The 23,852-nt window shown below is 42.3% G+C and overlaps 1 protein-coding gene across 1 annotated transcript in view; it reads right to left on the reverse strand.

Moving 5' to 3' along the window:
* The window catches only part of col28a1a (collagen, type XXVIII, alpha 1a), a 120,433-nt gene that overhangs the window by 91,773 nt on the left and 4,808 nt on the right, over nucleotides 1-23,852 (reverse strand). The window contains exons 2-9 of the mRNA XM_047383882.1: nucleotides 23,239-23,804; nucleotides 23,096-23,116; nucleotides 22,800-22,859; nucleotides 13,278-13,331; nucleotides 13,135-13,179; nucleotides 12,405-12,431; nucleotides 12,045-12,089; nucleotides 11,907-11,951 (exon numbers count right to left, since the gene is read on the reverse strand). Coding sequence (XP_047239838.1) covers nucleotides 11,907-11,951; nucleotides 12,045-12,089; nucleotides 12,405-12,431; nucleotides 13,135-13,179; nucleotides 13,278-13,331; nucleotides 22,800-22,859; nucleotides 23,096-23,116; nucleotides 23,239-23,804 — 863 coding nt within the window. The remainder of the gene's footprint in view (nucleotides 1-11,906; nucleotides 11,952-12,044; nucleotides 12,090-12,404; nucleotides 12,432-13,134; nucleotides 13,180-13,277; nucleotides 13,332-22,799; nucleotides 22,860-23,095; nucleotides 23,117-23,238; nucleotides 23,805-23,852) is intronic.

Consider the following 23,852-nt stretch of genomic DNA (forward strand, 5'->3'; position numbering starts at 1 on the left):
CCTCACATATAAAGCCCTTAATAATTTGCTCCTTCATATATCAGAGATCTGATTGTTCCATATGTTCCTAACAGGGCCCTTTGTTCTCAGACTGCAGGTTTACTGGTGGCTCCTAGAGTCTCTAGAAGTAGAATGGGAGGCAGATCCTTTAGTTATCAGGCTCTTCTCCTGTGGCACCAGCTACCGGTTTTGGTCCGTGAGGCGGACACCCTGTCTACTTTTAAGGCTAGGCTTAAAACTTTCCTTTTTGATAAAGCTTATAGTTAGAGTGGCTTAGGTTATCAGGAAGGGAGCCTTCATCCCTCCCTGTTGGATGGAGTAAGGGGGAGTCAGGTTTAGCCTAAACCGGCTCAGTTATGGTTGAGGTGCAAACACACCCTCCATTTCTGCTACCTGTATGACCCCTTCTCTTTTCCAATGGTTATAATCAGTCTGACAAAAAGACGTATCCAAATCCTTGTGGTTTTTAGTATAACAATGACCATCAGTGGGACCCTTTGTGGGGTGCCTTGAGACAACATTGTTGAAAATAAACGCCATTTAACTAAATAATCTGAACTGAAACTTTCTGTGTAGTTATGCTGCTATAGGCTTAGGCTGCTGGAGGACATAATGACCACTTTCACCCTCTTCGCTAAATTCTCACAGTACTCTCCAATTTTGCATTATTTGCTATTATTTCAGCTTTTAACTTTATGTTCTCTCTCTTTTCTCTACCTAGAAGCTAAACCTGGCCTGACTCTGTGTTTACCTGTGACACCTTTCTGGAGGGGGGCATCGTCCGAGCTTCTGCTGGCAACAACTTAATGCTCACCCTCTACCGATGATCCACATGGCCCTTGTCTTTTAGTGTTTAACCCTTTCTCTCTCCTAGACATGGCGATTGACTGAGCTTTTACTGTGACTAATTATATGTGCTCTCTTTCAGACTCTAACCTTGAAAACTGGCTCAGAGTTTATCTGTTCTTTCTTTCTAGATGAAACGACTAAAGGAGCTACACCCACTAACATTTACTTTTCCTTCCCATAGAAAATACTTTTGGATCAGTGCTTCTTTGTTCTGTTTGTGTCTCTGCTCTGTTCTCTCAAACCCCCAGTCGGTCGTGGCAGATGGCCGCTCACACTGAGCCTGGTTCTGCTTGAGGTTTCTTCCTGTTAAAAGGGAGTTTTTCCTCTCCACTGTCGCTACCTGCATGCTCAGTATGAGGGATTGCTGCAAAGTCAACGCCAGTGACTGTCCACTGTCTCTACATGCTCATCTGGGAGGAGGGAATGCTGCAAGTCACTGACTGGATGCAATCTACTGGGTTTCCTTAGATAGAAAAACTTTTTATCCAATTTGAATAAATTACTAACTCTGACTGCACTGTTCAATGGTTACGACTAATTGGAATGTATGTACCTGACATTTGTGAAGTGCCTTGAGACAACATGTGTTGTGAATTGGTGCTATATAAATAAAACTGAATTTAATTTAATTAAATTGGTGGCCCAGCCCTGGCTGTCCTCCATGCGCCGACAGGTACCCAACTCTCCCCTCTCCTTCGGAGTGGGCAGGGGGGGTTCAATGTCTCCTCCCCCATCGAGCCAACTTCCTCCACTCTTCTCCCCAGTCCTATCCGACTCTAAGATGACTGCCCTTTCCACTGAGCCACAGCCGCTCCAGTGTCTTCCACCCTTGAAAAACCCTTCTTACTGTGAAATAAACTGTTTCAAAATACCCTTAAAATTTCTGTAGATTAATAAACAGCAATAATTTTATCGTTGATGTCTTTTCTTTGCACTTTGTTAACACACATCTGTTTGCTCTAAACTACCAAACTGCATAAACAACTTTCATTGAGGTGGCTATATTTGCTGTACATGCTATACATGCTGTTGTTTCATGACTCTATAAAGAATGTAGTTCTCCCCATATTGATACTGAAACACCATCACTCCTACTAGCATCCTCATAACATTCTACAGAACTATGGTAGAGAGTCGGGCTATATAGCATATCATTCTATGTGTGATATGACACTATCACCAACAGTGATATGAATATCCACAGCAAGCTATACCCATCTACATCTATTTGAATGGGAGCGTGGTTTTCCTAATGCTCCTGAATGCATCACTTACTTGCTCTCATCCTGCCCATCCAGAAAACTGAGTGCATAGTCTGTAAGAAACATCATGGCTACAGTGAAACAAATGAAACATATTGATAAGAATGACTGAGTGTTCAGACTCAGAGGTGTTACAATAATAGAAGGACTTGATGTCAGAGTCTGGGAGTTTTCATGTATTGTTTTTTGCCTGCTACTAACACCTACTCACCTCTAGATGCCCCCAAGATCCTCCAGTGTGGAGGGTAGCAGATGTTCCTCATTTCCATCAACCTGGAGGAGGTGGAGCTGTCAGCATTCCAGTGCCTGAATGTTAACCTCTGTGGTAACTCCTAATGGCCAAGCTATGAGATCTCAGTCTAAAGTTGAAGTTCATATTCTCTTACCTCTCTTGTGTTCCATCCTAGGAAACCTCAAGTCCTGGTCTCAAGTCCCTGCGACCTTCAGATATGGCTCTAAGTCCTCAGTTTGGATCCTGCCTCAGCCTAAGTATTCAAGCCTCAAAAGAAACCCATTTTGGATCAAGCTCCGGCTGACAGCTCCATACTGACATCTCCACGCTAGCGAACCCTGCTCACCCTCCAACAATTGCTTCACCAAATCCTCACCAGGTAACCACAAATCAGTAAAATTGATCTGGATAATGAAACTGCCAAATACTCACCCAAAGCCTCAGCAGAGTACTCACCATCTTTCTGGATAACTCATCGTTTCCGCAGCAGCGTCTATTCTGTCCTCCCAGGCTCCGCATCATTCCTCCACTCCAACCACCTTTCCTTAGACAGTAAGCAAAGATCTTAATCCAGTTCCCAGTAATCCCCATTTGTCTCCAGATTACTTACCTGTCCTTCTTTCCCATACAGTCCCAGTTCCAGTTCAATATCCACTACCTGTCAAAATAAACTTGTCAAACTTTTCTCCTGAGTGTCATTCTGCATGTGGGCCAAATCAGTGAAGAAAACAATGACAGTACACTCAGGCCAATTTGACCCAGCAGAGACACTCAGGAGGACTTTAGCTGAATACAGCCTCCACATCCAATCACACGGATCCACACTTTATACCCTCCTGGAACAACAATGACATTCAAGTCAACAGCTAGATCAGATGGCTTTACTCCTTCAACACGCCCTGAACATCCGGAGATCCCAAACACCAGAGGGAACCGCAGAGTCATCAGTTTCTCCTCCAGTCTCACAACAACTTCCGTACTCCCGTGACGTCACCTCCCCAAACCCGGAAATATTCTCCGGTGAGATCAGTTGTTGTGGAGGATTTTTGTTACAGTGTTCATTGGTGTTCAACCATTCCCCACAGTCTTTCCCCATGATGACACTAAGATAGCATTCATTTTAGGGTTATTAACTGGCAAAGCGCTTCGTTGGGCAGAAGCAAGATTTACGGACTGTTGTCAATTTGGTTGTTCATTTGATAAATTTATACAAGAATTTAAACAAACTTTCTCATTAGATTTAGATCAAACGAGTGTGGCCCGTTGCCGGATGGCGCTGAAACAAAGAAATAGACCTGTGTCAGAATGTTCGATTGAGTTTCGTACCTTAGCAGCAGCCTCCAGCTGGAACTCCTGTGCCCTTACGTCAGCTTTTTTCCAGTCCCTAGATGAGTCCTTGAAAGATGAGTTAGCTCTGGTTGAAGAGCCCAAGACTTTGAATGAATATATCACCCTGGCCACTCGGATGGCCAATCACATGAGAGAAAGAAAGCGTTCTAGAAGAGAACAAGTAGTTAATAGGTCCCATCCATCTGTCCCGTAGCAATCACCATGCCCCCAGATGAGTGTAAATTCCCCTGAACCCGAACCCATGCAGTTAGGGCGCACCTAGTTATCACCTGAAGAAAAACAGCGGCGCAGGCAGTCTAACCAGTGCTTATATTGTGGATCATCAGATCATTTTGTGATAGCCTCCCCAGTTTGACTAAAAGAGAGCGTCCGCCACCTTTAAAGGGGGAGATGGTGGACCAAAAGATGAACAGGAAGACCCCTACATTGACCTTACCAGCTACCCTCCTACTCAACCAAGATCAGTTAAATCTATCTGCGCTCATAGACTCCGGGTGTAAACAAAACCTAATCGATCAGTCCCTAGTACAACAAGCTGAAATAGCAATATGTTGGGACCCACAGCCATGAGTTACAACAGGAAGTGCGGTACGGACTTTTCTGGAACTTTCAAAATAAATTGCATTAACCTAGTTCCAGCACAACTTAGGAATTGGGGGTAACAACGAACTTCCCATGATGCCACTGTCCACATAAAAGCCCACTTTCCCCAATGGTCCGATCTCTTCCACACCGGTGATCATTGGGATAGGGGAGGCAACCGCGTTAATGTCTCTTTGCTGGCAAACAGACATAACTCTTCAACTGGATCCAAGAGTGTCATACGATCATCGATCATATGCACTAAGATAAGTACAAATGAATCACTTCTTTCACCTCCGCAACAGCCAAAATTAGAAATATCCTGTCCAGGAGCGATGCTGAAAAATTTGTCCATGCATTTGTTACTTCAAGACTGGACTATTGTAATTCTTTACTATCAGGGTGTCCACAAAATGCAGTTAAAAGCCCTCAACTGATTCAAAATGCTGCAGCAAGAGTTCTGATGAAAATTAAAAAGAGAGATCATATTTCTCCTATTTTAGCTTCCCTTCATTGGCTCCCTGTTAAATCCAGAATAGAATTTAAAATGATCCTCCTCACATATAAAGCCCTTAATGATCTAGCTCCATCATACATCAGAGATCTGATGGTTCCATATGTTCCTAACAGGGCACTTTGTTCTCAGACTGCAGGTTTACTGGTGGTTCCTAGAGTCTCTAGAAGTAGAATGGGAGGCTAATCCTTTCGTTATCAGGCTCCTCTCCTGTGGAAACCAGCTCTCAGTTTGAGTCCGTGAGGCAGACACCATGTCTACTTTTAAGGCTAGGCTTAAAACTTTCCTTTTTGATAAAGCTTTTAGTTAGAGTGGCTTACGTTATCCTGAGCTATCTCTGTAGTTATGCTTCTATAGGCTTTGGCTGCTGGAGGACATAATGACCACTTTCCCCCTCTTCGCTACATTCTCACACTACTCTCCTATTTTGCATTATTTGCAGTTATTTCAGTTTTTAACTATATGTTCTCTCTCTTTTCTCTTCCTAGAATCTACACCTGGCCTGACTCTGTGTCTACCTGTGACACCTTTCTGGAGAGGGGCATCGTCCAAGCTTCTTCTGGCAACAACTTAATGCTCACCCTCTACCGATGATACACATGGCCCTGTCTTTCAGTGTTTAACCCTTTCTCTCTCTTAGACATGGCAATTGAATGAGCTTTTACTGTGACTAACTCTATGTGCTCTCTTTCAGACTCTAACCTTGAAAACTGGCTCATCTATTCTTTCTTTCTAAATTAAACGATTAAAGGAGCTACATCCATTAACATTTACTTTTCCTTCCCACAGAAAGGAGTCCTGGATCAGTGCGTCTTTGTTCTCTTTGTGTCTCTGCTCTGTTCTCTCAAACCCCCAATCTGACTGTACTGTTCAATGGTTAGTTATTAATTGGAATGCATGTGCCTGACTTGAAATCTATATGATTCGACTGAATTAACGTAGCCCATTTTAAAGTTACCCACCTTTCACAGGAAACAACACTCCAATTATTCTTACCTCTGCTTTTCTCCCTCCCTGTTGGATGGAGTAAGGGGGAGTGAGGTTTAGCCTAAACCAGCTCAGTTATGGTTGAGGGGCAAACTCACCCTCCAGTTCTTCTACCTGTGCGACCCCTTCTCTTTTTCAATGGTTATAATCCTTGTGGTTTTTAGTATAACAATGGCCACCAGTGGGCTCTACATGGACACACTTTATCAGTGTATTATTTCACTTAGTACCCCTACACATAGCCCATTCTAAAATGGCCAAACTCTAACACTCAGTAGTTTAATCTAACCTCCCAAACAACCATATACCATTCCAAACCCTTTGTGAAGTACCTTGAGATGACGTGTTGTGAATTGTCGCTATATAAATAAACTGAATTGAATTGAAATTTACTCCAAAGACATCACTGAAAACCAATGTCAGCCATAAAACATCCCCACCGCTGGGGATGTCCGAGCACACAAAGGGTTGTAAACATTTTGGCAGCATCTAATAAAACATGAAGTGTCGAAGACAAAAAAAATGGTTGATTTTCACCATGAAGTTATTATAGCAGTTCAATTTTAACAGTGCAGCTGCGCCAGGTGTTACACAGTAAAAACACAACTTGAGAAGCGCGGCGGCTTCAGAGTTCAACAGCAATCAAGTTTCAAAAACAATGGCATGCACATACAATTCAGAACACATTAGACTATAAGTGGCGATTCTAAATCGCACTAAAACCTACTTCATCCTGCCCACGCTATTTCTAATAAAGAAATAAAAATAAAAGGATGGATTTTACTTGATGTTGTCTCCTCTGAGCAGAGGGAGAGAGAAGGAGGGCGGGAGAAGAGTTCCACGCGTCCGTGGATACTCAGTAAAGCAGTCCATTTTTCGTCCTTGTGGCCTCCTTGGTAGAAAGGTGACAAATATGACAGACTGTCACTAGTCGACTGGAACAAAAAAAAAACAAGGAGGAAAAATTGCGTCTCCTTGAAACTCCGTGGTTTTTTGGTTATGTGTTAAACCCACGTTTTCGATCAATAAAGTTGAAAATTTACAAGTCTTATTGCTGTAAGCTTAATTCGCTTAGTTTTCTCTTTGGCCAACGGGGAGAATGAATGAAAGTCCACGCGGGATTCCTTCTCCAGAATTGATGCTCCAGTTGCGTGATAACCGCGTCTCGTTTTCAGCTGGAAAGCAATGGTGGGCCGTCTCATACTCTTATATAGTTGACTGTGGCATCAGAGCTGCAATGCCCCCGTCCTATCAGTCGCGGTGGCCGCTGGGATTTGTAGTAGCGGTCTGTCCTGGGATACAAAATGGCAGAAAATGCCGGAAGGCCTGGTGGTGTCCAGTAACGTGCAAAATGGTCCAATATTCAGCTAAACATGGTCCAACAAAGACATTGGTCCCACATCGCGTTGGATTTTGTCACCGGACTCCCTAGATCTCAAGGTATGACAACCATCCTAACCATTATAGACCGTTTCTCCAAATCCTGTCACCTTGTGCCTCTCAGGAAACCTCCCTCTGCTCTCCAGATGGTCCAGCTGCTGGTCAAGCATGTCTTTCATCTGCACGGAATTCCTCAAGAAATCCTCTCGGATCATGGCCCACAGTTTACTTCACAAGTATGGAAACAGTTTTCTAGAGTGCAGGATGCCAAGGTATCTCTCACGTCAGGTTACCACCCACAATCCAATGGTCAAAGTGAACGCATGAATCAGGAACTCGAGTCAACCCTCAGATGCCTTACATCCATTAACCCTTCAGATTGGAACAAATATTTACCTTGGGTAGAATACGCTCACTATTCTCACATTTCCTCTGTCACAGGATTTCACTTTTTGATATCTCTCTAGGTTACCAGCCCCCTCTGTTTCCTGCCGATGAAAAGGACATAGTTGTCCCCTCTGTAAATCATCACATCCGCCGTTGTAAACAGGTCTGGCAATCAACCATTCCAGAACTCCACCACACAGCCCAGCAAAACAAGATATACGCAGACAGAAAATGTTCACCTGCTCCTCAGTATCTACCCGGACAGAAGGTTTGGCTATTGTCCAGAGACATTCCCTTAAAATCCATGTCCAGAAAATTGTCACCCAGATCCATTGGTCCTTACGAAATTGAGTCCATAGTCAGTCCCACCTCAGTCCATCTCTGTCTCCCTGCCAGCCTCTGCATTCATCCAACCTTTCATATCTCCCAGTTGAAACCTGTCCTCACCAGTACTTTCTGCCTTCCAGCCGAGCCTCCTCCACCCGCCCGGGACTTCCAGGGGCATCCTGTCTACACGGTCCGACGGATCATAGACTCCCGTCAGCGGGATAGGGGCTGGCAATACCTTGTCGATTTGGAGGGCTACGGTCCGGAGGACGGTACTTGGGTCCCCAAGTCGTTCATTTGCAACCCTTTTTAATCACTGATTATCTTGCCTCTCTGCCTTCTTCCTCTTCTCGTCCAGGAGGCAACAGTTGAGGGGGGGGGGGGAATGGTGTCGAAGTCTGGGAGTTTTCATGTATTGTTTTTTGCCTGCTACTAACACCTACTCACCTCTAGATGCCCCCAAGATCCTCCAGTGTGGAGGGTAGCAGATGTTCCTCATTTCCATCAACCTGGAGGAGGTGGAGCTGTCAGCATTCCAGTGCCTGAATGTTAACCTCTGTGGTAACTCCTAATGGCCAAGCTATGAGATCTCAGTCTAAAGTTGAAGTTCATATTCTCTTACCTCTCTTGTGTTCCATCCTAGGAAACCTCAAGTCCTGGTCTCAAGTCCCTGCGACCTTCAGATATGGCTCTAAGTCCTCAGTTTGGATCCTGCCTCAGCCTAAGTATTCAAGCCTCAAAAGAAACCCATTTTGGATCAAGCTCCGGCTGACAGCTCCATACTGACATCTCCACGCTAGCGAACCCTGCTCACCCTCCAACAATTGCTTCACCAAATCCTCACCAGGTAACCACAAATCAGTAAAATTGATCTGGATAATGAAACTGCCAAATACTCACCCAAAGCCTCAGCAGAGTACTCACCATCTTTCTGGATAACTCATTGTTTCCGCAGCAGCGTCTATTCTGTCCTCCCAGGCTCCGCATCATTCTTCCACTCCAACCACCTTTTATCAGACAGTAAGCAAAGATCTTGATCCAGTTCTCAGTAATCCCCATTTGTCTCCAGAGTACTTACCTGTCCTCTTTTCCCGTACAGTCCTGTGCCTCCAGTCCCGGTTCCAGTTCAATATCCACTACCTGTCAAAATAAACTTGTTAAACTTTTCTCCTGCCTCCTGAGTGTCATTCTGCATGTGGGTCAAATCAGTGAAGAAAACAATGACACTTGAGACATTGAAGTAAAGAAGCAAGGAAAAACTAAACTTGCTGAATTATCTTAGAGAAAAGAGACTTCAGTTCATCTCTTTCAAATTTGTTTTGAGTTTTATGAAGCTACAGTTTGGATGAGGAACTTTCAAAAGAAAAAAAACTGTTAGAAATCTGAGGAAACTGCTGAGGCCAACAGACTCAGGGAGAGGTAAAGATTCTATGCAGAGCATGTAATGGCAACGGAGCCAATAAATGATTTGGTTTTCAGTTTTATAAAGAAATCATAAACAATAAAAGATGTTGTTTTTAATACAGTTGACAAAGGGGGAGATCTTTTATTCTGATCTCTGTGCTTCTCTCATTTTAGGCAAACTTCATCTCAATTGTTCGTTCATTCGTTCGTCATCTTCCGCTTTATCCGGGACCGGGTCGCGGGGGCAGCAGACTCAGCAGAGACGCCCAGACGTCCCTCTTTCCAGACACCTCCTCCAGCTCCTAAGGGGGGAGCCCAAGGTATTCCCAGGCCAGCCGAGAGACTGGCCATCTTAATCATTTAAATTAATTGTATTGATTTAATAATAAAGCAAATTTTTAGGTCATATTGCCATGGTCAAAGAGCAGGTAGACATAGTGCACCTCAATGTAGTACTCTAGACTCTAAGCCTTGCAGAGGATAGTGAGGGGATTTGAGAGGGTTATGCTGCGTTCAGACCGACCGCAATTCCAGCAATTCTTTCGCCTCATTCACGTGATTTTTCAACTCCAGCAATATTCTCTTCGTGTCCATCGCGGGTTTGCTTTGCTCTCGCTTTGCTCTATTTGGCCTAATTGCACCGTTTGCATTGCGTCCTTTGCATCACTTCGCTCCTGAACGCGCCTCTATATAGGGTTAACATGTAAATCACTCGCTCCTGTTGCATCATTCGTGGTTGGCCTGAACGCACCATTAGTTGTCTGCTCCACTGTCTGCCCAGGATCTACTTCAGAACCCCTGCAAGATCAGGGCCTTAAACATTATCAAAAGTACTTTTTAGATCATAGTTGAGCAATGAACAAACACAAACCCTTCCATACGTTATCACTGTTTTCTTTTCACATCATAAAAGATGATTCACTGAGATTACAGGCTGTATGAGGTTTCAGATCATGCAGCTGGGATTGTGGACTCGAAGGGGCATGCCTCACAACTTGCAGCTTTCACCTGCTGGGCTTTTCCACAGGGCTCAACTCTGTGTCTCGATGCTAATGCAAGCGCTCCAAATGCATTAAGTGCTTTAGATATAAACATTAGTTAATGTGTACCATCCTCAGTGTGTTGCAATCTTCATCAGGTTCTGCTAATTACTGTATGTCTCAGATCAGACAAACACTGAAGGATCATATAATGTCTGTGTTTTGTGAACTGGGGACTGACTAGCTGCCACTGCTGCTGTCTGTGGTTTCCAGTATGTCACACACATTCTACAATACCATATTACCCCTTACTGTCCATAGTGGTTAGTGGTTTATTACTACCTCTCAATGTGGATCAGGTGTGGAATATTAGTGGGACAACTTCAAACCCCCCATTCTGTCAGAACATTTCAGTTCATTGTCAAGCTTAATAAACGAGTGGATTAGGGAACCACAGGATGATCTTATAGTGACTGGAGACTACTTACACCCTCTCCATGAACCTTTTCAACTTCCAGTGTCAATATTAAAAACAGAACCACCAGACCACCACTAATCTTTTTAATAAAAGCTGAACTGCTGTTGCACATATTTAGATGTTTTATCTATTTAGCGTTTTTATCCATTTGTGTTTTCTATTATCTATTTTCACTTTTCACAGTAATCTGTTGTTAGGAAACACTCTCTCTGTTGTTGTACGATGTTTAGTGTACAGAAGTGACAATTAATTGATTTCATGTTGAGGAATCTGCTATCTTTTCTCTTCATATACAGTTTTCAACGTTTTCTGTTTTAACTGTCAGGATTACCAAAATGATTTCTTTTTACTAAATAACAGAATAATGAGGGAGATCATTTTTTTATTACTTTCTTCAAAGTCAGCTATTTTCATACATTTCCTCATTATTTAGTAGAATTCCCCTGAAACTGTCAGACTTGGTCAAATATTTTAGGTATCTTCCCACAAGCTTCTAAAAAATCATTCCTCCTGACAACTCAACTTTCTTCCTGACTTGAGATGTTTTTTCAGCCATCGGTTTTGTGAAGTGCACCAGTCCCTCCTCCAGCAAAACATTTCCATGACATGTCTTCCTTTTAATAAAGCAGTTATGTTTGGTTCTTTACTTTTAATAATCTGTCATGCACTGGTATGTCCCACATCAGTTTCAATGATAATTCAGTTAGGTAAATTTTTTTTTTTACTGTCGATGTGTTTTAAAATAGTTTAATGTTGCCTAAAACTCAACCTGCCAAGCTGGAAAGTGTATTCCGATGAAAGATTATTTAAAACATCTACACGAAACATAGAGCCTTTTATTATTGTACTTTAACATTTACTGATCTATTCGAAACACTACAATATTACAGCTCAGTACTGAGAAAGGTATTAGCTTTATTCACTTTTATTACCCCATTTGAACACACAAGTTATTAATTATTAACTATAACAAAAAAGCCAGCCTGAGTGGAACATTTAAGAGTCATGTAACTGGATTATATTAGATTCTTTAGTATATATATATATATATATATATATATATATATATATATATATACACATCGACAATTAATGTAATGTATATATACATTAATGTGTATATACATTACATTGAAGAATGTTAGTCACAGTAATAATAACATTCAGACTTTACCTGCTCTCCTTTGGGGCCTGCCAAGCCAGGAAGTCCAGCTATACCCTGTGGAAAAAAAACAATATCACAGGTTTTACTTGCATTGCAGCGAGCCTCCATCATGACAGTTTATTGATTGTAACAGAAAGAAAAGCCTACCTTTTCTCCTATTGCACCAAAATCTCCAGATTTGCCTTGTTTGCCCTGCAAAGTGCAGCAAGTAAACACATACGGCAGGTAAGTGGATGTGAAGGCAAGTATCTGTCTAAACGAAGCACTGAGCCAAGTTGAACTGTCTGAAACTGAAGCTCCACTGGCTGCTCCTTGGCTACAGGGACTGTCTATGTATGAATACAAACTCATATGTTTATACTGGAAAGCCATTATATTAAAACAAGAAATTACTTCATAAAATTGGCTTAAAATGTACTTTGTATTTTAGAAATATTCATTATAAGCTTCCATTGCTGATTTTTGCATAAATAATATCTTATTTAGAAAATCAGTTAAGATACATGCCTTTTCACCTTTGCTGCCAGGCCTCCCCTGTCAAAACAACCAACTTACATTATTATTTTTGCAATTATCAGTCTATTGTCCAACACATCATCATCAAATATGGTGATAGCTCAGATCTGAAGCATCAGTAATTGTTCTTTTAACTGTGCAGAAAAATGTCACATCATAGTTCATTTGTAGAAAATGTGAAGTCAATTTAGAACTCAAACAGGAACTGTTTACATTGGTGGAATATTAGCATACATTAACAATCTGTCCCTTAAGGCTTCACAGTGCAAGTCATTGAAGCATCACACCCATTTGTATGAGAAACAATGATGATGTACCCCTGAATAACTCTGAAAAACATGATTTAAATGTCAGTCAGTCATTTTCTACCGCTTCTTCCATAGTGGGTCACGGAGCAGCTGGTGCCTTTTTCCAGTAGTCTATGGGCGTGAGGCAGGGTACACCCTGGACAGGCAGGGTACACCCTGGACGGCCAGGGTCCAACCAATCCATCGTAGGACACCACAGACACACAACTATGCACACACTCAGTCACCCTAAGGGCAATGCAGAGAGACCAATTAACCTAACAGTCATGTTTTTTGGACTGTGGGACGAAGCCAGAGTACCTGGAAAGAACCCGTGCATGCCACCATGCAGCCCATGAACTAAATGTTTTACACAAATTGAGTGAGCAGTTCTGCAATCCCCAACAGGACAAGATTGAAATATGATCAAATACCTGAGGGCCCTCTGCTCCTGGACGCTCATTATGACCAGGTTCGCCCTGAATTTATTGAACACAAACAAGAAAGCTCATCAAACAACTCTCCAAAGACTGATTCATCTAAAAAAAATAGAAGATGAAGAGAAATAAAACCTTACCTGAGATCCCACTGGTCCTAGGGCACCAGCCAATCCTGTCTCCCCCGGTTTCCCCTAAATCAAAGAACACAAATCAGATTGATGTCAGAGTTATATGCAGTTCAGCAGAATGCATAATCTTGACAAAATAATGTGTGTTCCAGACGTCCAAGAACACCAGTCTGCAAAATATCCTGATCATTTGTTCTAAGAAGCCTTGAATGTCAGTGACTAACACAGGGGTGCAGGCTATTTACAACAGTTGGAAAGACGCCATTTAGCTCAAATGAAGACAGACCATCCATCCATCCTGCAATCTACCTTCATTTTGGGCTTCTTATTTAAGGTTATAAGGCTGAAATGCTGCCCAAAGGTCACCGTGCACCACAGGTATACATTCCTATCTAAGGTCAGTACAGAGTCAGAGCAAATCAAATAACAGAGAAAGCAAAAATAAAAATCTAACCATATGTGGAAAATCGTTTGAGTCTAATTACCTGGTGGGGGAAGGAAGCTTTTTACCTGCTTGAAATTATATTGAAACCACACCAAAGTTTATTTTTTTCATATCTGCAACGCATTAGGTGAAGTTATAGGGTCAGTATTGTTGGTAATGTCTGTCATCAAGATGCATAAAATCAGTTATAATATGAACACTCATTAAATGGCAGCATAACTGCAATGTAGGAGCATCTACAATGTAAGCATGGCACAGCTGTGTACCAGTGGTGGACAGGCAATAGGAAAAACACACCAGGATTGCCATTTGTAATGTTCCAGTCACTTTTTCTCTTAAATGCATTTAATACATTGTGCTGAAGTCAACACAACACTACACCTGGACCTAATAACTGGGTCAATGAATTGAGTTCTGCACCAGGATGACAACTGTTCAATATTTTTGGTACTATCTGAACAGTAATGTTTAAACAAGACCTAATGATCACATCCAAAGTGCATCCAATTCAACACTTTGGTAAAGGGCTATTTCAATGCATTTAAGGAATTATAGCAACTTTTTTTCCGCTCTAGTTTTACAGTCAAAAACCTGTAGACTGGTTAAACCTGGACAGAATTATTCTACACAAATAACATGGAAAAACATGTAGCCCGGATCTGGAGTCATTTTCCATAATCTGTAAACCGTTTTATTCACCGAGAGAGTTTTCCTCGTTTATAATAATCGGCTCATATTTTCCACCGCATGGCTGCACTTCTGCCGCGGAAAAACATCTCGCTGAGCTGAAAAAATACACGAACTCTTTCATCGTAATACTGGGAGATTTTAACAGAGCAAACCTCTCCAATGTACTCCCCAAATACAGACAGCATATTAAGTGTCCCACCAGAGACAAAGACACACTGGACCATTGTTACACAGCTTTAAAGGACTCATATCATGCTGTTACCAGGGCTGCTCTGGGTTTTTCGGATCATTACCTAATCCACCTCATCCCAACCTACAGACAGAGACTAAGAGCTTCCAAACCCAAGGTTCACACTGTTAAGAAGTGGACTGAGGAATCAAAGCAGATGCTACAGGCCTGCTTTGAATGCACAGACTGGTCTGTTTTTGAAACTTCAGCCACTGACCTAAACCAACTAACTGATGTGGTGACATCATACATCAGTTTCTGTGAGGACATGTGTGTGCAGACCAAGACCTTCTGGAACAACAAGCCATGGTTTACCTCAGGAATCTGCGCAGGGATAAGGAAGAAGCTCACAGCAGTGGAGATTGGGCACAGTACAGGCAGGCCAGGAACAAAGTAACAAAGGAGATCAAAGCAGCCAAGAAAAGCTACAGTGAGAAGCTTAAGAACAGCCTTTCTACTGGTGACGCTTCGGCTGTATGGACTGGTCTGAGAAACCTGACTGCCTATAGGAGCCCCCCCACCCATCCTGAACAGAGTCGTCTCCTGGCCAACCGTCCGAATGGCTTCTACTGCAGACATGACAAGAAGCCATTCACACCTCAAATCATCCCCTCCACATCCCATTCAGGAACAAATTTGACCCGTAAAACAACCAACCCCCTACCTTCAGATCCTCTGCCTGCACTAAAGATCTCCGAGGAAGATGTAAACAGGCTCTTTCAGCGCATGAAAACAAAGAAAGCTGGTGGACCTGATAACGTCTCCCCATCATGCCTGAAAGCCTGTGCAAATCAACTCGCTCCGATCTTCACACGGATCTTCAATAAATCCCTGGAGAAATGTGAGGTCCCCTCCTGCCTCAAACGATCCACCATCCTCCCGGTGCCCAAGAAACCCACCATCGCAGGATTAAATGACTAGAGGCCTGTAGCCCTGACGTCTGTGATCATGAAATCCTTTGAGCGGCTGGTGTTAAAGCACCCGAAAGACATCACAGGCCCCCTGCTGGACCCCCTGCAGTTTGCTTACCGAGCAAACAGATCGGCAGATGATGCTGTTAACTTAGGTCTACACTTCATCCTGCAACACCTCGACCACCCAGGGACGTACGCCAGGATCCTGTTTTTAGACTTCAGCTCGGCCTTCAACACCATCATACCAGACATCCTCCACCAGAAGCTCACCCAGCTCAACGTCCCAGCCTCCACCTGTCAGTGGATCGACAGCTTCCTGATGGACCGACAGCAGCAGGTGAGACTGGGGAGCATCTTCTCCCGATCCAGATCAATAAGTACTGGTGCCCCCCAGGGGTGTGTTCTATCCCCACTCCTCTTCTCTCTGTACACAAATGACTGCACCTCATCGGACTCGTCCGTGAAACTCCTTAAGTTTGCAGATGACACCACTGTCATTGGACTGATCCAGGACGGTGATGAGTCTGCATACAGACAGCAGGTGGATCGGCTGGTACACTGGTGCAGTCAGAACTACCTTGAACTGAACCCACTCAAGACTGTAGAAATGGTGGTGGACTTTCGGAGAACACCACCCCCATACACCCCCCTCACCATCCTCAACAACACTGTATCGGCCGTGGACCACTTCAGGTTCTTAGGAACCACCATCTCTGAGGACCTGAGATGGTCTTCACACATAGACACTGTTCGAAAGAAGGCCCAGCAGAGACTGTACTTCCTGAGGCAACTCAAGAAGTTCAACCTTCCACAGGAGCTGCTGGTTATCTTCTACACTGCCATCACTCAGTCTGTCCTGTCTTCATCCATCTCAGTGTGGTTTGGCTCATCCACAAAACAGGACAGGTCCAGACTGGAACGAATAATCAGGAATGCAGAGAGAATAATCAGGGCTGACCTTCCCTCCATCCAGGACTTATACAGGTCTAGGGTCAAGAAAAGAGCTGCCAAAATCTCTTCAGACCCCACACACCCTGCACATAAACTGTTTAGAATTTTACCTTCAGGCCGTCGCTACAGAGCACTGTTCAATAAAAGCAGCCGCCAGAGAGACAGTTTCTTCCCCCAGGCTGTTTCTCTGATGAACATTCAATAGAGTACAGAACAACAGCATACAGATGTTGCAAGTGCACCTTTTTATTATATATGTGTATATTGTACATTGTAAATTTGTATATTCTGTAATGCAGAATATTGCATTGTACATTGTATATTGTTAATTTGTATATTCTGTAATGCAAAAACAGAACAAAAGAGCAAAGTGTACCGGAGTCAAATTCCTTGTTTGTATGTACGAACTTGGCAATAAAGCTGATTCTGATTCTGATATTGTCAGAGTCAGAAATATGTAAAGCCTTTTATTCTATTTGGTTCCACACATCATAAACTACATTAAATAATCTGTAAGCATCGAAGAATAATCCACTTCGGGTTTGAAATCTTTAGATGTCTAATTGAAGCAGCTCATGTATTTTTAAATTCACAAGAAATTAGGATTTACTGTGGACATTTGTATGATAATGTGGAGGCAACTAGATGAAATCCACTGATGTGCAGACTTTAGTTGTGGTAACAACACGCACCAGTATTGAGAACAGAAGCTGCTCCTAAAGAGGCAGAGATAAATATAAAATTATCGCAGGATAATAGGAAGAAAGGTGGCAAATTAGTCAACAACCAAAACAATCAATACTTGCAGGCATTGAATACACATGGCAAAAACTACATTTACATCTGTTCTCTTTGTGACCTGTCTGTGACCTCTGTCCAGCACAAAGCTGGACCTCAGTGGGTTAGGTTCTCAGAGCATTAGAGCCTTTGTGTTTGCCCATGATTAATCCTCCATCACATACCTTAACTCCCTCCCAAGCTCCTCTCTTCATCGCTGCCACCTGTAAAAACAACCCTCTAACAAACTGGTACAATTGCAGTTTGGAAAATATGTCCCATTATTTTTGCATCATTTGCTTGCAGAGTATTGGAAATAAGCAGCTGTGCCTGCTATTAGGCCACCGGAGCTGAGGATAAGGTAATATCCCACTATCCAGGAATCACAACCCACTATGTAGAGTTTTATATAGGATATGGATGACACCAGCAGACTGGGCAAGAAAGCTGGTAAAGAAATAGTATTACTTAAAAGAATTAGCTAGGGCAACAGATACACTCACCGGCTACACCCAACAGGACCCACCTTGGAGCTCCTTCTGCCTTTAAAACTGCGTTAATTCATTCTTTCATCGGAATTTTGAAGCTGAAATTAAGACTCATCAAACCAGACAACATTTTTTTTCAATCTGTTATTATCCAGTTTTGGTGAGCCCAGTATGGGGTTCCTAGTCTGTTTTCTCTTACAATCCTCAGTTACTGTTATTTTAGTTCATGTTTAGATTCATTTTATCCTTGTGTGTAAATTGCTTTCTTGGATTCCTGTGTTAGATGTGTTAGTTTATAGTTCCATATAGATCTGGTTCCTCCCTTTTTATGTTATTTAGTTAGTCTCATTGTTTGATTACTTATTTCTGTTCTCTGAGATGTTTTCTGTTACCTAACTGGACTCCCTGCTCATTTGTGTTGATTAATCACCTTCCTTCAGTCGCCTCCTTTCTCTCCAACACCAGCTGCTCCTGATTCTCTCCTTGATTAGCTCCCCTAGTTCATTGGTTCATTCTCCACTTCCCTCAGCATTTATGCTCTCTGGTTTTCTGTTCTCGCCACTGGATTCTACTGCTTGCTACCTGTCTGGTCCCTGATGTGTTCCTGTCTAAAATTGTGTTTCCTGCCTAAAAACCTCACAGAGAATCTTGTAAGTGAAAGCTTAGCTCAAAATAAACTTTTTAACTCGGTCTGCTCTGCAAATTGGTCCAACTCAACTCCAATAAACTGTGACACATCTGCTTCACGGTTTGACATGTTGTGCATTCAGAGATGGTATTCAGCATATTTTCGTAGTAACGAGTGGTAATTTGAATTATTGTACTTTTGCCTTTCCATCATCTCTCACAAGTCTGTTTACTCTCCTCTGACAACAAAGCATTTTCATCCACACAACATCTGCTTCGTTAAAATTTTCTCTGCAAACTAAGAGACAGTTTGTTTAGAAATGTGTAGAAATCCCAGCAGATCAGCAATCCTTAGACCAGCCAGTCTGGTGCCAACAACCACAATATTATTGGCTGATTAACAAGCAACTGAACAAGTGTACCTAACAAAGTGGCCAAAGTGAATCTGTATTGATTTAACTAATGCCTCATTTGGTGTTTTAAATAGGAAGCAGCAAGCTTCATCTTTTGTAAATAAAGTATCAAAGTTTGCAGAATTGACCATGAGAGAAAAAACATTGTGTCGCACAAGATTATCTGAAACCAAAAGGAAACATGTTTCTATAACCCAAATAACCCAACCTAAATAGGTTGGACAGCCAAAAAAGGACAGAAGAGACTCCAACACACTGAACCTCATTAACGAGTCAGTCAGTATATGAACCAGTTATTACCTTGTAATACCTGGTAATAAAATGAAGATATATATATATATATATATATATATATATATATAGATAGATAGATAGATACAGTACTGTGCAAAGGTTTTAGGGAGGTGTGAAAAAATGCTGTAAACAAAGAATGCTTTCAGGAATATAAAATAGTGATTGTTTATTTTTTTTCAGATTTAAAAGATGCTAGGTGACCAAACCCAAAAATACAGTCAAAGTCATTCAGAACTAGACTTACTGGAAGTGATGGTATGGCCCCACAGAGCCCTGATGTCAACATCATGGAGTGTGTCTGGGATTACTTGAAGAGACAGAAGGATGTGAGGAAGCCTACATCCACTGAAGATCTGTGGTTAATTCTCCAAGATGTTTGAAACAACCTACCAGCCGAGATCCTTCAATAACTGTGAGCAAGTGTACCTAGAAGAATTGATGCTGTTTTGAAGGTAAAGGGTGCTCGCACCAATTATTGATTTCATTTAGATTTATCTTCTGTTCATTCACTGCATTTTGGTGATTGATGAAAATAAACGATTAACACTTTCATTTTTAAAAGCATTCTTTGTTTACAGCATTTTTTCATGCCTGCCTAAAACCTTTGCACAGTACTATAGATAGATAGATAGAGAGAGAGAGAGAGAGAGAGAGAGAGAGAGAGAGAGAGAGAGAGAGATAGATAGATAGATAGATAGATAGATAGATAGATAGATAGATAGATAGATAGATAGATAGATAGATAGATAGATAGATAGATAGATAGATAGATAGATAGATAGATAGATAGATAGATAGATAGATAGATAGATAGATAGATAGATAGATAGATAGATAGATAGATAGATAGATAGATAGATAGATATACAGTACAGACCAAAGGTTTGGACATACCTTCTCATTCAAAGAGTTGTCTTTATTTTCATGACTATGAATATTGTAGCTTCACACTGAAGGCATCAAAACTATGAATTAACACATGTGGAATTATATACTGAACAAAAAAGTGTGAAACAACTGATTATATGTCTAATATTTTAGGTTCTTCTTTTTGCTTTGATTACTGCTCCGCACACTCTTGGCATTCTGTTGATGAGCTTCAAGAGGTAGTCACTGAAATGGTTTTCACTTCACAGATGTGCCCTGTCAGGTTTAATAAGTGGGATTTCAAGCCTTATAAATGGGGTTGGGACCATCAGTTGTGTTGTGCAGAAGGTGGATACAGTACACAGCTGATAGTCCTACTGAATAGACTGTTAGAATTTGTATTATGGCAAGAAAAAAGCAGCTAAGTAAAGAAAAACAAGTGGCCATCATTACTTTAAGAAATGAAGGTCAGTCAGTCTCAACAATTGGGAAAACTTTGAAAGTGTCCCCAAATGCAGTCACAAAAACCATCAAGCGCTACAAAGAAACTGGACGATAAGTTCATCCGAGTCACCAGCCTCAGAAATCGCAGGTTAACAGCAGCTCAGATTAGAGAACAGGTCAATGCCACACAGAGTTCTAGCAGCAGACACATCTCTAGAACAACTGTTAAGAGGAGACTGTGTGAATCAGGCCTTCATGGTAAAATAGCTGCTAGGAAACCACTGCTGAGGACAGGCAACAAGCAGAAGAGACTTGTTTTGGGCTAAAGAACACAAGGAATGGACATTAGACCAGTGGAAATCTGTGCTTTGGTCTGATGAGTCCAAGTTTGAGATCTTTGGTTCCAACCACCGTGTCTTTGTGCGGTGCAGAAGAGGTGAACGGATGGACTCTACATGCCTGGTTCCCACCGTGAAGCATGGAGGACGAGGTGTGATGGTGTGGGGGTGCTTTGCTGGTGACAGTGTTGGGGATTTATTCAAAATTTAAGGCATACTGAACCAGCATGGCTACCACAGCATCTTGCAGCGGCATGCTATTCCATCCGCTTTGCGTTTTGTTGGACCATCATTTATTTTTCAACAAGACAAAGACCCCAAACACACCTCCACGTCAATTCGTCTTGGGAATGACATATACAAGTCCTGCACAGTGGTCAGAGGGATTTTAAGCCATTCCTCTTGCAGGATAGTGGCCAGGTCACTACGTGATACCAGTGGAGGAAAACGTTTCCTGACTCGCTCCTCCAAAACACCCCAAAATAGCTCAATAATATTTAGATCTGGTGACTGTGCAGGCCATGGGAGATGTTCAACTTCACTTTCATGTTCCTCTAACCAATCTTTCACCAGTCTTGCTGTGTGTATTGGTGCATTGTCATCCTGATACACGGCACCGCCTTCAGGATACAATGTTTGAACCATTGGATGCACATGGTCCTCAAGAATGGTTTGGCAGTCCTTGGCAGTGACACGGCCATCTAGCACAAGTATTGGGCCAAGGGAATGCCATGATATGGCAGCCCAAACCATCACTGATCCACCCCCATGCTTCACTCTGGGCATGCAACAGTCTGGGTGGTATGTTTCTTTGGGTCTTCTCCACACCGTAACTCTCCCGGATGTGGGGAAAACAGTAAAGGTGGACTCATCAGAGAACTATACATGTTTCACATTGTCCACAGCCCAAGATTTGCGCTCCTTGCACCATTGAAACCGGCGTTTGGCATTGGCATGAGTGACCAAAGGTTTGGCTATAGCAGCCTGGCCGTGTATATTGACCCTGTGGAGCTCCCGACGGACAGCTCTGGTGGAAACAGTTGAGGTGTACATTTAATTTTGCCGTGATTTGGGCAGCTGTGGTTTTATGTTTTTAGGATACAATCCGGGTTAGCACCCAAACATCCCTTTCAGACAGCTTCCTCTTGCATCCACAGTTAATCCTGTTGGATGTGGTTTGTCCTTCTTGGTGGTATGCTGACATTACCCTGGATACCGTGGCTCTTGATACATCACAAAGACTTGCTGTCTTGGTCACAGATGCGCCAGCAAGACGTGCACCAACAATTTGTCCTCTTTTGAACTCTGGTATGTCACCCATAATGTTGTGTGCATTTCAATATTTTGAGCAAAACTGTGCTCTTACCCTACTAATTGAACCTTCACACTCTGCTCTCACTGGTGCAATGTGCAATCAATGAAGACTGGCTACCAGGCTGGTCCAATTTAGCCATGAAACCTCCCACACTAAAATGACAAGTGTTTCAGTTTCATTGTCCAACCCCTATAATTCCACATGTGTTCATTCACAGTTTTGATGCCTTCAGTTTGAAGCTACAATATTCATAGTCATGAAAATAAAGACAACTCTTTGAATGAGAAGGTTTGACCAAACTTTTGGTCTGTACTGTATTTATATGTCTATATATAGTAGTGTGTAAAAGTTTTAGGTAGGTGTGTATATATATATATGTATATATATATATATATATATATATATATATATATATATATATATATATATATATACAGTTCTCTGGGAAACTGTGAGGCAAATACTTACACTTCTCATCATTACTGAGTCTTACCCACATGCTGATGTACATTAATTTCTGGGTGGCGGGGATGCGGGGGTGCTAGCCTATTCCATTTAACTTAAGGACAATGTGTTTGACAAAAACCAAAGACCAGATAACTCAGGCATTTTGAATAAAAAGAGTAAATACGCTCTAATAAACAGTCTTCTGGATCAGAACACAGAATTCCGGGATCTGTTAATTTGTGAAAGCATTGTGATACTACACCTTTACATATGTCCAATATAACGTACTTACTGGGCTTCCAATGTGTCCCTTCTCCCCTCTCTCACACATACAATCCTTTAGCTTTGGGCACTGAAATAAACATATTGGAAATATAATATTACATAAGAGTGCGTTAGGGAGGCCTAGATCATCTGTTTCTATTTTTCTTAAGAAGGTGGTTATATAGTGGGGATTCCATGCACCTATAAATAACACACTAAAACCAACACATTGTTCAGTCAAAACAAACTTTGCAAATTTATGACAAGAAAATTGAAGAAAAATAGCTGAAAAATATGTAAGATCAAAGATTTAATGTTACTCACCCCTGTCGTAACAACTGTATTCTGCAAGAAGGAAATACACAAAATATCTGTCCTTCTAAAAGCTGGTAATATGAAAAAAATAGTAGCCTATGTGATCAAACATGAGCAGAGCTTAACACCTCTGCCGCAGCAACACTACTCACTATTTCACTGAAGAGTTTGTAATCAAGCTCACTGTCAGAGAGACTGAGCACATGCTGCTGTGGGGGGGCGCTGGCAATGGATCGCAGGTTTGTATCCATGGCACCTGGTTGGGGCAGTGCAGACAGCATGATGGTGAACACCCTTATGTTGTGCTGTTTGGCCTCTGCAGCTGCTGTCACAGCACTGGGGCTGCGTGGGTGGTCACTTCCATCTGTCATCAGCAGCGCCACCCTGAGACTGCTGGAGGACGTCTCTTGCCTGAATACCTTGGTGGCATTGGTGATAGCGTAGGCTGAGTAGGAACCATGGCCAATAAAAACCATTGAGGCCACCCGACTTTGGAAGACATCTAGGTCCTGCCAGTCTCTGAAGTTGTGCTCTACTGAAACTTTACTACTATACTGCAAAGCAGCTAAGCGCAGGCGTACATGCCAGCCTGCAGAGTGGAGCTGCATGAGCTTGATGCTGAAGCGTAGGATAAACTCCTTCTGCTGCTCAAACCGCACAGATTTGGCTCTCTCTGTGCTGTCCACCATGAACATGATTTCCACCGGGCAGAGCAGGCCTGAGCAGAGAGAAAACAGTTGTTTGTTACACTTAAATAGTACCTTAA

Source organism: Girardinichthys multiradiatus, chromosome 13 (assembly GCF_021462225.1).
Source record: "Girardinichthys multiradiatus isolate DD_20200921_A chromosome 13, DD_fGirMul_XY1, whole genome shotgun sequence".
NCBI lineage: Eukaryota > Metazoa > Chordata > Actinopteri > Cyprinodontiformes > Goodeidae > Girardinichthys > Girardinichthys multiradiatus.